Below are 15820 nucleotides of genomic sequence, written 5' to 3'. Positions count from 1 at the left end.
CCCCCCACCCACTCCAGGCTTCCCCACCAACCCACTGTCGGCTTCCCCCCCCTCTCCAGGCTTCCCCACCAACCCACTCCAAGCTTTTCCCGCCCCCCAACCCACTCCAGGCGGCGATCGGAGGAGGGAGGTGTCTGCATGATCTGATTTAATGTTTAAATTTATTTATTGGAATCCTGAAACATTTCACAAACAAGAAAACTATGACATCTAACTCCTGCGGAGAAAACAGTGGACTATGTCATTATACCCTGCTCAGGTCACCACAGCAAATTGACACTGTTTGCCCACAGCCAGAGCACTCGCCCAGAGCCTCTTTCTAGATCCCGTTGTATTGTTTTCACAACGGGCTTTACTTCTAATTGACTATAAAGGCCACACCATTTTTTCTACGATTTCCTGGCCACAGTAGTAGATATAATGGTCTTCTGAGTTAAATTCGCCCATTCCTGTCCACTTAAGTTCACTGACTCCTAAGATATCGATGTTCAGTCTTGCCATCTCATTTTTGACCACGTCAAGCTTACCTTGATTCATAGATCTTACATTCCAGGTTCCTATGCAATATTGTTCTTTGCAGCATCGGACTTTCCTTTCATCATCAGACACATCCACAACTGAGCGTCCTTTCGGCTTTGGCCCAGCCACTTCACTCTTTCTGGGGTTACTTGTACTTGCCCTCTGCTCTTCCTCAGTAGCATATTGGACACCTTCTGACCTGAGGGGCTCATCTTCCGGCGTCATATCTTTTAGCCTTTTGTTACTGTCCATGGGGTTTTCTTGGCAAAGATACTGGAGTGGGTTGCCATTTCCTTCTCCATTGGATCACTCTTGGTCTGAGTTCTCTGCTGTGGCCTGTCCGTCTTGGGTGGCCCTTCACGGCATAGCCCACAGCTTCATCGAACCGCTCAAGCCCCCTCACCACGACAAGGCAGTGATCTATGAGGGGGGATTCCAGTTTACATAATGGAAAAACAAAAATAAAATGTGGATTTTCAGGTCAAAACAATGGGGCTCCAGAATCCAGTATCATTCTGAAGTACTCAGCTCATTGCCTTCTGGTTTAGAAACAAATGCCCCACTCCCAGAGACCCAACATTTCATCCAAATTCCCTTTGAGGATGAATCTAGCAGTATAATGGGCAATTATTTAAGTTGCTTTGGGGTGGTCTTATTCTGATCATTTCTGTCTCATTCTCATCCTCCCATTAAAATTCTTGAAACATCTTACAATAACATCAGAATCTTCAGTAAACCAACTAAGGCCCCAGTCACACAAAAGGTTTTTGGCCAGGAGAGGGACGGATCGGGGGCGCAACAAACGGGCACGATCCCACCGCAACATCTGGGAAGTGTTGCTCACCCGTCCCCGATCCAGCCCTTCCGCCCGAAAAGCCGCAGCAAAACTAAACCACTTACCGAGGTGGACCTTCCAGCATGGCCACATCAAGCCCGGCCGTGGGATCACCGGCGCGTCCTTCTGCCGGTGCATCCCAGGGTCCTGGCTGAACTGCGCATGCTCACACATGCACAGTTCGGCAGCCTCCCTTTCCCCACCGTGGCTTTCCCCGGCATCTGATCGTGCAGGGGAGGGAATGCGCTGCGGCTCAGGGGATAAATGTGATCCCACCACGGCATCTCTATTTTGGTGCGGCTTCCAAAAGCCACACTTTGCCCGTACCTCTCCCCCCCCCCGTGTGGCAGGGACCTAAGCAAATCAATCGATAGCTCCAGACCTTCAAAATCAGCAGAATTTTTTTCACATTTCTTAAACTCTGCAGAGAAGATAGAAACCAGGTGTCAGAAAACAACATAGTATTGTAAAACCAGTGGACCTAACAAAATCTGAGCAGAATGAATGACAAATAATACATAGAAGGCCCTGACCTGCAGATCTCCCCTTATTTTCCATCACTTATGAAGCCCTTTATGAGTGGCCACTCATTTCTTTGAAGCCCCACTGGGTCTCTGGCAGCCCCACAAACCAAGACAGGAGATCTGCAACTCTGTTTCCAGCCCTGAACACCCAAGGTCAAGCCCCTCAAGGTCTGAGCCAATAGAGTTCTTGCAATCCTAATCTTAGCTAGGGATGATGCTCCAACTCCTTTCAGTTCAGCTCATTTACCATTCGCCAGTGGTGATCAGGCAGCCAGTTAATCTGTTCAACCAGAGGTCAATTCTGGGGGGATCGCAGTTCCCCCGGGTGAGGTGCAGGGGGCGGGGCACATGACGAAGCCCCACCCCCTCTTCCGGCCGCCCCGCTTCCGGCCCTCATTCAGCCAGGAGGAGGCAGGAGAAGAGGGAGGGTAAGTTGCTTCCTCCCTGCCTCTCTCCACCCCTGCCTGCCTGGGGCCAGGGAGGGCCTTGGCGGGGCTTCCTCGCACTCCCGCCGGCCTTGCAGGTCCACCGCTGGGCCCCTGATGTCAGGGGGTGTGGCATATGCTAATGAGTTATGCTAATGAGTTCCCTTCGCTCTTTTTCTACGAAACGACCCCTGGTTCAACCATTTGCGACCCGACTGTGTGTATTTGGCAAGGATGGCCATCTGGGTGTCAGCTACGCTGCCAATATGGGGGTTGGGGGGAGTCTGCAGAGTGAACATCTTTTTCTCCTGGAATGTGGGTTTCAATTTTCTCGCTTAGCCTTATCTTGCTGCCTGATCTTGATGCTTCGCCCTCTCACCTCCCTGGGAACCTGTAGTCCTTACTTTCCGGCGCGTAAGGCTTGCACCTCTGATTGGGTTAATGCCATCAATGGGCCTTGCTTCAAACGCAGTATATCTTCCCCTCTCCCGCCTGTCGGGTTAGCCTTTACACACAATGTATGCACGGATGACCTGAGTTTGTGGGACACTGGGCAGCCATCAAAAGCAAACTCCAAGCAGATGAGGGATTAGCTGGGAGTTGTCTTCTGATAACCTGCTGAAGAACTTTGACTGTGTACCCAGCGGAGTTTTTCAGGGGTGAGTGGAGTTTTTCGGTGGGATCAGGAGTGACTGCCTCCCAGATATTCCGTAGGTACTTTGGGGGAAGAGACTATCAGAAGCCCAGCTGATTGCCTTCCTCTCCTCCGCACCCCAAACTGACATCTTGGGCTGCAGAGAAAAGGCATGAAATGGGCTCTTTCTCATCTCCCTTCTGCAATGCAGAGATTAAAAACGTTACTTCTGTCCAGGGGTCATTTCGTAGAAAAAGAGGTGCAGGAGCTCATTAGCATAACCTATTAGCATAACTTATTTGCATAGGCCACACCCCCTGGTGTCACCGGAAGTGTGTCAGAAGGCAACACCCACCACTTAGGCTCCACTGGACTGTTTTGGATGGCTAGCTATTGTGTGTGGGGGGGGAACGTGCAGATCTGTCCTCGCAGAGGAGGGAGAGCTTGTACCTGAATAAAACTGGGTCTTAAAGGTGCCACTGGACTGTTTTGGACCGGGGGGTGGGGGGGCTCTGCAACTTACCTGGCTGCTTCTTGCTCTGACTGAGGGCTGCTGGGAGCAGGGGGTGGGGCTTGTTGCATGTGCCCACCCCCTGGGCTCTTTACTGCCGGAGCTCCGCTCCTGTGCGCTCCTGCAGGAAATGACCCCTGCTTCTGTCCCCATCCAGCTTGGAGGAGAGGGAAGCACTTCATTTTGCAACGTTAAAAGGGGGAGAGGGAATAAGAACTGGTGATCCCCAAAATTAGCTTGGAGAGGGCTTTTGACCAACCAGCACCTTTGTGTTTGGCAATGGTTCAGTGGACGCAATCAAAACATATCCCTGTTCAGCTCACAGTCTGATCATGAGCGTCATACAAGGCAAGTCCATCTGTCCATGGCACCCTAATTTCTGCCTACTGCCTCTTTCAGGGCAAAGGAAAGGCGTCATCGCAGTAGACCTCACAGCTGCTCCCCACCCCCAGCCAAACACTCTAGGCACAATTCCGGGCGAAGGAAGAGCCTGTCACGCAGCAGCACTTGGAGTTCCAGTAGGTCACCGTCAAAATCACGGTCTCGGTCCCGGGAGAAGAGATCTGCACGCAGCAGGACTCGGTCTGGCTCACAGAAAAAAAACACATGCACCAGGTGAGGCGTACACAATTCTTGGCTACAATGCTGAGGGCAATGCTTTCTTTTTGGAATGGGTAATGAACTTGGAAGGGCTTATTTGAATCACCGTGGACACCCTACTTTGATTCTGAGGCTTGTTCAGTTTGATGCATACCACTGAACCAGAGAATGGCACAGAAAATGTGTGCCGGGGGCCTTTTCTTCTAACGAATGACTGATTTTGCTCATTAAGTTTCTCATTAAGCAGATCATGAGAGGGAGGGTTGCATCAGTGCTCCGTTCTTGTGGCCCTTTCGCCCAGGGAAATGCTGATTGCCACTTTGGGGTCAGGAAACAATTTCTCTCCAGGCCAGTTTGGCTGGAGATCCTGGAGGTTTTTGTCATCTTCTGGGCGTGGAACGGCGGTCACTGAGGGTGCAGGGGGAAGTATTTGTGAATTTCCTGCATTGTGCAGGGGGTTGGACTAGATGGCCCTGGAGGTCCCTTCCAACTCTATGATTGTATGATTCCTGCTTTTCTGACGATCATAATTCAGCCTGTATTTGTGCTGTGCTAATCAGTTAACTAGGAGCTGCGGTGGCTCAAGTGGTTAAGACGCTGAACTGCAGGCTGTGGAAGGTCAGTAGTTCAGCAGTTCGAGACCCAGGGGTGCCGCATGACGGAGTGAGCTCCCGTCTCTAGTTCCAGCTCCTGCCAACCTAGCAGTTCAAAAGCAAGAAATTGCAAGTAAATAGGTACCACTTCGGTGGGAAGGTAACAGCGTTCCATGTGCCTTGGTGTTTAGTCATGCCAGCCACATGACCACGGAAACGTCTTTGGACAGCGCTGGCTCTTCGGCTTGGAAACGGAGATGAGCACCGCAACCCTAGAGTCGGATTCGACTGGCTTTCGAGCAAGGGAACCTTTACCTTTACCTTTTAATCAGTTAACTGAGAGGAAAGGTGGCTTGGTATATTCCCGTCTCCTCAGATCCCAAATACTTGGATGGGGGACCACCAAGGAAGGCTCGGCAGAGGAAGGCAAGGGCAAACCAGCTCTCCTTTTCACTTGCCTTGAAAGCCCCTTGCTGGGGCCACCATAAGTCGGCTGCAACTTGATAGCACTTGCATACGTGATCCGTTAACTGATAAATCGGTTTAATTGATGGATAATCAACTCAAACTTCATCGATCCATGAGTATCTTTTAAAAATAACACCCAGCTTTTAAAAATAACCCCCAGCCCCAAGAGCCAGTTTGGTGTAGTGGTTAAGTGTGAGGACTCTAATCTGGGAGAGCTTGGTTTGATTCCCCACTCCTCCACTTGCACCTGGCTGGATGACCTTGGGCAAGCCATACTTCTGGCACAGCTGTTCTCGAAAAAGAGCACTTTCTGTCAGAGCTCTCTCAGCCCCACCTGCCTCACAGAGTGTCTGTTGTGGGGAGGGGAAGGGAAAGGAGCTTGTAAGCCGCTCTTAGACTCCTTTGGGTAGTGAAAGGCGGGGGATAAATCCAATCTCTTCTTCTCTTCTCCATGTAGACCTTGTGTGTCTGTTCTCAAACTTAGACCATGGCAGTGTATTTTCCAGCTTAGGATCCCTGAGTCCTTTAACCTGGAAAATGGAGTTCAGCAAGCAGAAGGTTTTGTTCTGTTGACGTTCCAGGGCTGAACTGAGAAAAACCAGGCCCATTTTATGCATCATACCTGGCTAGTTTGGAATCTTCCTTTGCAGAGGGATCATAGCTGAATGGGAGAGCACCCACTTTGCTTGCAGAAGGTCTTTGATTCTCAATCCTCAGCATCTCCTATTAAAAAATCTCAGGTAGACGGGCTGTTGCCAGTCTGAAGAGACAAGACAGTGCTCGGTGGACCACTGGACACGATCAGGGCAAGGCAATTTCAAATATATGGGGAGAGATGATACCAGTGGTATTCATTTTGTGATTCACTAAGAGCCACGTTCACGGTTACCACTAACCAAAAGAGCCACATGAGTACAGTATGCCCTGTATGCCACCCCCAAACACACACATATAATTCTATGAAGTCTAACTATTAATTTTAAATAGAAACTAAATAACCTCTTTTTGGGGGTATTTTGTGTGTGTGTGTGTGTGTGTGTGCGCCTGGAAGTCATGATTGACTTCTGGCGACCGCTAGTGGGGCTTGGACATTTCAGAGAGGTGGCTTACTATTGCCTGCCTCTGCATCTGGGCCCTGGTATTCCTTGGAGGTCGCCCTTCCAAGTACTTGGCAGGGTCGGCCCTGCTTAGCTTCCGAGACCTGACAAGATTGGGCTTGCCTCTAAAAAAAGAAGAGATAATTGAAAAGATCCTTGAATTAGTGGAAATGGACAAACTAAATCTGATGTTAGCAGGGAGAGAGGATAATGTTTTTAGGAAAAGGTGGAATAAAGTAAATAAATGGATGGGGGGAAATGTATAATATATACTCCAACAAATAATATGTAAAAAGGGGAACTTTTTTTGTTTGTGCTGTTTTGTTTTTTGTAACGGAAAATCCATAAATAAATAATTTTTTAAAAAAAGATTGGGCTTGCCTGGGCTATCCAGGTCAGGGCTGTGAATAGCCTTTTCAATTACCAGATTCCTTCTGACAGTGTAGGTTTGTCTCTTCCCACAGCAGAGGCCATGGAGATGGGTGTGGAGTGGTTGTTGGAGAGGATGAGCCATTTGATTTCCATCCCTGGCATGCAGTCTCCATCACACAAGATTACCCATCCTCCAGACCCTGTGGTGGCAGCCGTTGCAGTGTGGGAACCACTTGCCCTACAGGGCAATGGCCTCACTCATGCTCCTGAAACATAAGACAGGTGCCACATTGAGGAGCAGTGCCCAGAAGAGCTACAAACGGCACGTCAAAGAGTTGCATGCGGCTCCCGAGCCGCTGCGTGATTATCCCTGCCTCAAAGTATGCCGAAGATCTGACGCCACATGTCGAAGGTTGACACGACAGATCTGACACTGCAGATCTGCAGAACTGAGGACCTTTCTCTGCTTCAGAGCCATTGCTGCCTAGAATAGACCGTGCTGATCTATATGGGCCACTGGTTAAGTGTAAAGCATATTCATGTGTACTGTCTGTTAGCTACTGGGGCTGACGTCTCAAACATGGCCACGTGAAGCTGCTTTATACTGAACCAGACTGTTGATCCACCAAGGTCAGTATTGTCTACTCGGGCCGGCAGCAGCTCTCCAAAGTCTCAGGTAGAGGTCTTTCACATCACCTATGATCTGATTTATGTTTTTTAACAAGAGATGCCGGGGGTTGAACCTGGGATCTTCGGCATGCCAAGCAAGTGTTCTACACCTGAGCCATGACCCCTTCCTTCACGCCCACCTATTCCCTCTTGTGCTTAAGAAGTACAAGGAGCAGAGGTCATTTTGGGGGGGGACGCGGGGGAACGCAGTTCCCCCAGGTGAGGTACGGGGGCGGGGCATATGACGAAGCCCCGCCCCTGCTTCCGGCTGCCCGGGCTTCCTTGCACTCCCGCCGGCCTTGCAGATCCACCGCCGGGCCCCTCATGGGGCTCGGCAGTGGAGCTGCAAGGCTGGCGGTGGCGGCCGGGACCGTTGGGGGCGGGGTGTGTGGCCTTGTGACACATTTCCGGTGATGTCAGGGGGTGTGGCCTTATGACACACTTCCGGTGATGTCAGGGGGTGTGGCATATGCTGATGAGTTATGCTAATGAGTTCCCCTAGCTCTTTTTCTACGAAACGACCCCTGACAAGGAGGCAGATGATCCTATGTTCCTCCCAAGGCAAAAGACCCAGAAGCAGACCCTCATGTTCTCGGTTCAAGATCCAGAGTCTCCGGTACATCTGTCTAAAAGACGGCTTTGTTTCCCATCTAGAGAGAAAGACAACGAGCTGCGAACCCGGCACAGCGACACTGAACCGAACCGTGCCCGGCGCCGCTCCCGAAGCTATTCCCCCATCCGAAAGAGAAGGCGTGACTCTCCCAGCTTTATGGAGCCCAGAAGGATCACCAGGTAAACATTAGAACCAAGGCCAGGTAATTCAGGATGCCCCCCCCAAAAAAACCCGGGAGAAAATTCGGATGAAGAGAATTTCGGGCACGTCCCTTTCATTAATGCTGCAAACCTTTCCTTTTCCATCCATTCTCAAGGTCCTTCCTGGAGAAACATCAAGCGGAGCCCATAGCTGCCAGGGCCGGGTTACCATGGTAACCTTCCCTCCCATCAGGACCCCGCTGTGTCTCCTTGAATCCGCCACTCTGTGAGGCTTTGTGGAGCTATATTCTGTCTGTCTCTCTGTCTCTGTCAGTCTCACTAACTAATGGCTCTGTGGCGATATGGGTCAGAGAAGGAGGCGAGGGTGACTGTGGAGGGGGCTGTACCAAGATTCTGGCTGGCGGCACTGGCTGGTAGGGAGACTCCGGTAAAGAGATCTGGGGTTGGGCACCGAACCACGGGTGGCCTGATGCTGGCCAAGGAGTCCCTTCCTCCCCTCTTCCAAATCTCCATCACCCACCATTCCGGTTTTTCATAAATCTCCAGATCACGGGAATGTAGTTTTAACCAAACGCAGACCTGGGAGACAAGGCCAGCAGTATCCATGCAGGGCATACTCCCACAGGTCTCTCCGGTAGACTCTGACACACCTTCTGGGGAAAGCGAGAGGAGAGTAAGGGGTGTAGCTACAGCGGGGCCTCTCGAGGCCTGGCCTCCCCTGACTCCCCATCCAGCCCAGGCCCCCTGATGCCTGGGTGGTTGCAGGGGAGGGCAGGAGCAGGGCTGCTCACTTAGGGGGTGTGACTTATTTTAAGGCCCCCTGAATAAAAAGAATCCTGGCTGTGGGCCTGGGGGTACATGCAATCTGAAGACAATGACTTCCTTCTAAATCCATCGTAAGGGGCTGCGGTGGCTCAAGTGGTTAAGACGCTGAACCACAGACCGGAAGGTCGGTACTTCAGCCGTTCGAGACCCGAGGGCCGCATGACGGTGTGAGCTCCCATCTCTGGCCCCAGCTCCTGCCCAACCTAGCAGTTCGAAAGCAGGAAATTCCAAGTAGATAAATAGGTACCACTTCGGTGTGAAGGTAACAGCATTCTGTGCGCCTCAGCATCTAGTCATGCCGGCCACATGATCACGGAAACGTCTTCGGACAGCGCTGGCTCTTCGGCTTGGAAACGGAGATGAGCACCGCATCCCTAGAGTCGGATTCGACTGGCTTTCGAGCGAGGGAAACCTTTCCCTAAATCCATCGAAGTCAGTGGGTGTGAAGTGGTGGACTGTGCTGTCTAATTGCAGCAGACTGACGTCAGCCCTGTAGGGTTTTTGAAAGCGAGAGACAGGCAGGAGTGGTTTGCTATCGCCTGCCTTTGCACAGCAATCCCGGACTTCCTTCCTGGTCTTCCATCCAAGGAACTAACCGGGGCCAGCCCTGCTGCGGCCTGACAAGATCAGGTTAGCCTGGCCCATCGGAGCCATCTGTTTCAGAAGGGTGTAAATTGACTTAAGATGGTGCTGCCAGCCCACCCAATCCCTTGTCTGCCAAGAAAGCAGCAGGATTGGGGGAGGGGTTGTTTTTTTTTGGTTGGGGGCTGCTTTGAGGGCGGATCTTGCTCTCTGACTAACCCCTCATTTCTGTTTTCCTGCAGCTGCAGTTCTCCAGTGTCTCAAGCAAAAACACAACTGCTATTAACCCTTTCACTCTCTGTTGTTTTAGCTGGCTAATCCAGGACTAACGGCTTGAGGGGTGGCAGCTTTGGCACCGAGGAGGGGGGGAGGCCGGTGCGGCTTGTGAGGGGGTCCACTCGGGCTGAGCAGAAGGGACCCGGCTGGCACGTGGCGCCCTTTCACGTTTCACGAGTTTTTCAGTTTGGATCATATTCTCACCTGCTCTAGTAAAGCGCCAACCGGTTTGAACTGAATAATTGAGATTCAACCTGGCAAGTAAAAAGACGGGACTTGGAATGTGCGGGAAGGCTCTGAGATTTATCACCTAAACGTGACATCTCCGTTGAAGACTAGTTAAGGTTTGACAGCCCGCCTTCCCAAAATGTGAGTTTTCAGACTTGCTGATTCGGACGTTTTGTTATAGGTGAGGATTTTGTTCCCCCCACCTGAATATCAAGTGGTATAGAATTTGCAAAAGAGAAATCGATGAAGTGAAAGGATATGAGTGGCATGCAGCTGACTCAATGTTTGTCAGCTACGGTAGTATTCAGAGTGCAGAATCTTTCGTTTTCTCTTGGCCTGGTGAAACAGACCCAGCCTTGAGAGTAACGGCGTTCCTTTGATCCACGCTCCTTATTCAAGGTACACATTTAGGTCCAGATGAAGATCTTAACCTTGCCCACTATCTCTTGCCCATTTGGTTTTATTATACAGAGAGAGAGAGAGACCTTTTGCCACCTGCTGGCTCATTTCCACCCTCAGTGCCAAAGCCGAAGCCCCCATATCTAAATCCAGTGCAAATCCCACCGCTACCACCGGGTGCTAACTGAGCTTCTCTTTCTGCCTGCAGTGCCCGCAAGCGTCCGATCCCCTACTACCGGCCTAGCCCATCATCCTCCAGCTCGCTGAGCAGCTATTCCTACAGCCGCAGCCGCAGCTATGACAGCTACAGCCACAGCCGCAGCCGGACGCGCAGCCACAGTCGCAGCCCGAGCTACAACAGCTGCAGCAGCTCCGAGAGCACTGGCTTTTGAGCCCCAACACCTGGGTTGCTGGAGAACCTGGGCGTCGCCCTCTCCCCAACCCAGTCTCTTCCCCAGGCATGCCCTACTAAAATCCAGGGTTCCTCGGCCCATCCAACACCAGTCTCTTTGTCCCTTCTCCGTCTCATCCAGAGCCTTCTCATTGTGTCTCTGGAGGGGCTGGATGTCTCCCACCAGCGAGGGCGGGGGGGGGGGGGGGGGGGTAGCTGGTCCAACCTTGGGAATCAGGAAATCCACATGAAGGGCCCAACAGGGAAGAAACTGCTGAGTCGCCCATGAAAAGAACGCGGCGTCATAAGAGAGGCAAAAACTCTGCTTGTAAGCGCACGTTCTTGGCAAATGTTAGTGAAGGATCATCTCAAGATGTTCCCAATAAGGACATGGGGATCTAGCTGATAAAGGTGGGGAGAGGCACGACGTCCGCCCCTAATTTCTACTGGCAAAAAAGTTTGGGAGGGATTCTGGGGTGGAAACAAATGTATGGGGGGATGAGACACACAGAGCAAATGAACAAACGTAGACTCTTATCACAGAACTTTGGACTCCAGGAAAGAAAAGATGATCCTCTGGTTTCCCCATCCCCCCTTTCCTGAACAAACAGCTCACCGAAGATACTTCCTTGGGCTTTCATTATTATTTATTTATTTGATTATTTATTTATTTCACTCCAGCTCTACCTGGGGAAACCCGCATTTAATTTATTTTGAAGCTGGAAGGGAGCCGGGTGTGGGTGTGTGTGTGTAAATTTTCACGGGGGAAAAGTCGTGCAACTAAGTTGCTAGGCCGAGGTTGGGGGTATATAGAGTATGAAGGGTAGATGGAAACGAGGGAGGGAAGGAAGGAAGGAAGACGATTGCTGGGAAAATGCAGACGCCGTCCCGAGCAGAGGCCATCTCTCCGTGTACCTGGAAAGGACCACAGCTCAATGCTGAAGCACATGATTTGCACATTGATGCGAACAGGGGCTTCCAGAGCCACTTATCCAATCTCACGCACTTTTCGGTGGGTGCAGATACTGGAAGATACTGGAAGTAAAGAGCCCATTTTGGAAGTTAAGCAGCCTGGCAACTTTGAGACAGCTCTTATTATCCACCTCAGTCGACACATCCCTTCTGTGCCCTGGTCTCGAACGGAGGGTCATCATCTCCACTCTGAGGGGGCTTCTGGAGCCACCAGCCCCAACTGTGGACTGCCCTGCCTTGCTATAGTATGGGAGAGTGCATCTGTTCCCCTTGCATCTAAGGTCAACCACCAGGGCCAGTGAAAAGGCCACTGGGCGTGCAGAGTAGCCATCCCAAAGAGCGTCTGGGGTGCAGTTCACGCGGTGTTGACTTTTCCACCAGCAGGATGGTGCCAGTAACAGCAGAGCTGGGCTGTGGCTGTGGTTGTGGCACGCCTGCTGTGTTCATCAGAGAGAAAGAGAGAGAGAGAGATAATGGGTTAGTAACCTGAGGTCGCTTTTGCAAGCCCGAGAACTTGCCGGCTATCCATCTCAAGTGGTCCAAATGAGCGGCAAGCCACCAATGTCTGATGCAAGGGTGCTGATAATGAAAACACCCACCATGAGGACGAGTGCCCCGGCCTAGCGTATAGCAGAAGCAGGTTTTGCAGAGCAAGGATGCCTGGAGAGTGGGAAGGCAAGACAGTCAAACATCGTTCGCCAAGGAACACGGTCAGAATAAACTGTGGCTTCCAGGGCATCTTTGGAAGTGGACCTCCGTCGACAGGTCCACCCACGATCCATGAAGGTGAGATGGAAAAGACAGTTTTTCAAGCTCTGCTTCCAAACATCGCCCCCCCAAGGATCTTGGATTCATCCCAAGCAATGCTTAAGACTTTGGGGAGGGAGTGGAAGAGCTGGAAAGCGTTGAGCCGATAGCAGCTGCATTTGCTAGTCTCTGTTTGGATTTGGGTGCTTGAAAACATTCTCCAGGGCTGCATCAGCATATTGCTGGAGACGGAATCATTGCCGTGCTATAGGCGTCGTTGCCGACGGGATTGTCCTGTGCGGACAAGCAAATCCAGTTATGAATGCTTGCTATAGTGCAACGGAGGCATAATGTCCGGTGATGAGCGGATGCAGCCCAGATTTAAGCAACATTCTAATTCTTTGTTGGGGAGGGCAATGTCCGATGCTCACTGACAATGTAAACATTTTGGTACCAGACCTGGAGGAGGGATCTTTTTAAAACCTGTTTTGAATTTTGGACATTCAGAATGTAAGGCAAAAAAAAATATCCATTTGGGACATTTGGAGGGCTTTTCTTTTCTTCTCCTTTCCCTTCTCCTCCTGAAGCAGAGGTTCAAAATGACCCCACGTCTCCTTCTCTTGGTTTTGAGTCAAAATGACACACGGAGAGAGTCTGGTGGAGTCAGGGCTCAAAACCAAGCTGAGGCTGGCTAGGCCAAAACTGAGGCAGGAAAACCTTCCTTGGTGCCCCGCTCTTTACATTTCTGCTGATAGCCTACGATCAAAACGAGGGCCAATTCCAGATTTGACAGCCCAAGGAAAGATGCCTTCCAGTGTCACCACGAGTGAGCAATCTCCTTATGCACCCCTTCAAGGAAAGGGGTGGGGCAGAGCTTTTCTACTCTCTTCTAAGCCTCATCAGGGTCTCTAGGGATCCACGGGGAGCTAACAGGGCATGACGAGGTGTGAAAGTGTCACTTTCCATGCCTTCTAGAGGGAGAAGAAGAAGAGATTGGATTTATACCCCGCCCTTCACTACCCAAAGGAGTCTCAGAGCGGCTTACAATCTCCTTTCCCTTCCCCTCCCCACAACAGACACCCTGTGAGGTAGGCGGGGCCGAGAGAGCTCTTTCGAGGACTGCCCTTGAGAGAACAACTCTGAAATAACTTTTAACTGGCCCAAGGTCACACCAGCAGCTGCATGTGGAGGATCTAGGAATCAAACCCAGTTCTCCCAGATTAGAGTCCACGCTCCTAACCACTACACAAAACTGTCTCTCTGCTAGATGCCATTCCCAGCAACAAATGGAGAAGTTGCCCTGGTGACATCTCAGGGGCCTGTGGAGCACATCCCCTGTTCCAGGTGGGCCTGGATGGGCAAAACGCCTCTAATCAGCTGTGCATCTTCCGCCACACCAAGCCCTGTGGCAGATGCTCCGCCATACCGACCCTTGGCAATGGCCCTCATTCAAATCAATTTGTTCCAATTCATTCAAACCCCATTGTGGCACTGATCTGCTTCCCAGTAGCTGCTCGGCAACAAACTCACCGCAGGGCTTCTGTCTTCAAGGAAAGACCCTCCAAAGCACTAGTTTGCAAGGTAGGGTTTCCTTGGTCCCTGCAGAGGCCCCCGTGCCCCCTTTCTTAAAGATTCAGCCCCTTCCCCAAAGCAGTGACAGACAGAGAAAGACGATGCATCAGGGAAAAATGTCTAGTCTTCCTAGCATCCTTTCGTAGTCTCCGCAAGAGCTTGCAACCTGGAACAAATATTGTGTAGAGGAATCTTTCCAGTAATTCTCATCCTCTCTTTCTCTCTCTCTCTTTCTCTCTCTCTCTCTCTCTGGATTGTGAGTAAAACTGTAGATTCAGTGAGCTGGTTCAATTATAATAAAATATACATTATATATTGTAACAAACTCTCCTACTTCCCCTCTATGGCGTACGGTTTCTGCTTTTCAGAACATTATACCTCCAAAGGTTCAGTGGTCCAGAAACAATTTGGTATACCTAGTGTTCAGACCTTTGACCAATTTTTCCAAAAACCTGACCATCACAACAGGCGTTTGGGGTTGTTTTTTTTTATGAGGCATGTTTAAGAACTTAACATAAGAGAAGTCAATGTTGGATCAGGCCAATGGCCCATCTAGTCCAACTCTCTGTCACACAGTGGCCAAACAATACCAGGTGCCATCAGGAGGTCCAGCACTGGAGCCAGGACACTAGAAGCCTTCCCACTGTTGCCCCCCCCCCAAGCACCAAGAATACAGTGTTTACACTCAGAAAGGTTCATTTCTTGAATGTTGATGAATAAGGGGAGTAGAAATTATTCTACTTCACAGGAACCCACCCTCTGCATTTCTGTATGAGCCTCTGATCTGCACATGGCTCTTGAGTAAAAGACGGCGGGCTCAGAGCTATAAAACATGCAGAGACGCAACTGATTGCCCTCTGAAGAATGAATCCTCATAATTTCTCTCTCTCTCCATTCGGGGAGCTTCTGATTCAGAGGCACAGCAGAATTACACCTTTCTCCATGTCAGAGTCTGATTGGAAGCGACTCATAAAGAGATACATAGAACAAATACTTTTGCATCAGGTTCGACTGAATGGTGTAAATTGCTCAGGATGAGTTGACGCAGTGGAGTTCCTCAGTGAAAGGTGATTTAGATCATGGCCAGAGCCACAAGGCTTTCCACAACAGTTTCCTCATGGCAAAGACCTAATGGTTTATTTATTGCATTTATTTTACTGAATTTATACCCCGCCTTTCTGCCCTCACAAGGACCACCAAGGCAGCTACCAAGTTGAAACATACATAATAAAACCACATCTTAAAATCCAGCACCAGCAACAACACATCATTAAAACAATTAAAACCAGATCTAAAATACACAAAGAGACATAAAAACAACAAAATATTGGGCAGGAAGGAGGGATCACTGAGGGAACGCCATCTGGTGGTGGAAGATGGCAAGAGAAAGGGACAGACAAGACTCGCTGGTGAGAAAATTCCAGGGATTTGGTTTCCTGTATGTTCCCTCCAGCAGGGCAAATATCAGGTACAAGGGGAATCAGGACTCTTTTTGTAGAAAAAGCCCAGCAGGAACTCATTAGCATAATAGGCCACACCCAACAGCAGGAACTCATTAGCATATTAGGCCACACCCCTGCCAGCACAGCTCATTAGCACATTAGGCTGCACCCCCATGTTACCAGAAGTGTGGTTATCCAGCCATACCCACCTTTTGCTTGTTATTCTGTTTACCTTGTTTGTTGTCAAAACCCAGGGCTTTTTTTGTAGCAGGAACTCCTTTGCATGTTAGGCCACACACCCCTAATGTAGCCAATCCTAATGAGTTTCTGCTGTTGGGTGTGGCCTATTATGCTAATGAGTTCCT

At 50.4% G+C, this 15820-nt stretch overlaps 1 protein-coding gene across 1 annotated transcript in view; it reads left to right on the top strand.

Annotated features, from left to right (window-relative positions):
- SRRM3 (serine/arginine repetitive matrix 3) overlaps positions 1–10723 on the top strand; it is a 69616-nt gene extending 58893 nt beyond the window's left edge. The window contains exons 10-11 of the mRNA XM_015407981.1: positions 7902–8039; positions 10540–10723. Coding sequence (XP_015263467.1) covers positions 7902–8039; positions 10540–10723 — 322 coding nt within the window. The remainder of the gene's footprint in view (positions 1–7901; positions 8040–10539) is intronic.
- The last annotated feature ends 5097 nt before the right edge of the window (positions 10724–15820 follow it).

This window comes from Gekko japonicus, unplaced genomic scaffold (genome assembly GCF_001447785.1).
Source record: "Gekko japonicus isolate JY-2015 unplaced genomic scaffold, Gekko_japonicus_V1.1 scaffold1, whole genome shotgun sequence".
Taxonomy (NCBI): domain Eukaryota; kingdom Metazoa; phylum Chordata; class Lepidosauria; order Squamata; family Gekkonidae; genus Gekko; species Gekko japonicus.
This window is presented reverse-complemented; position numbering and strand designations above follow the sequence as displayed.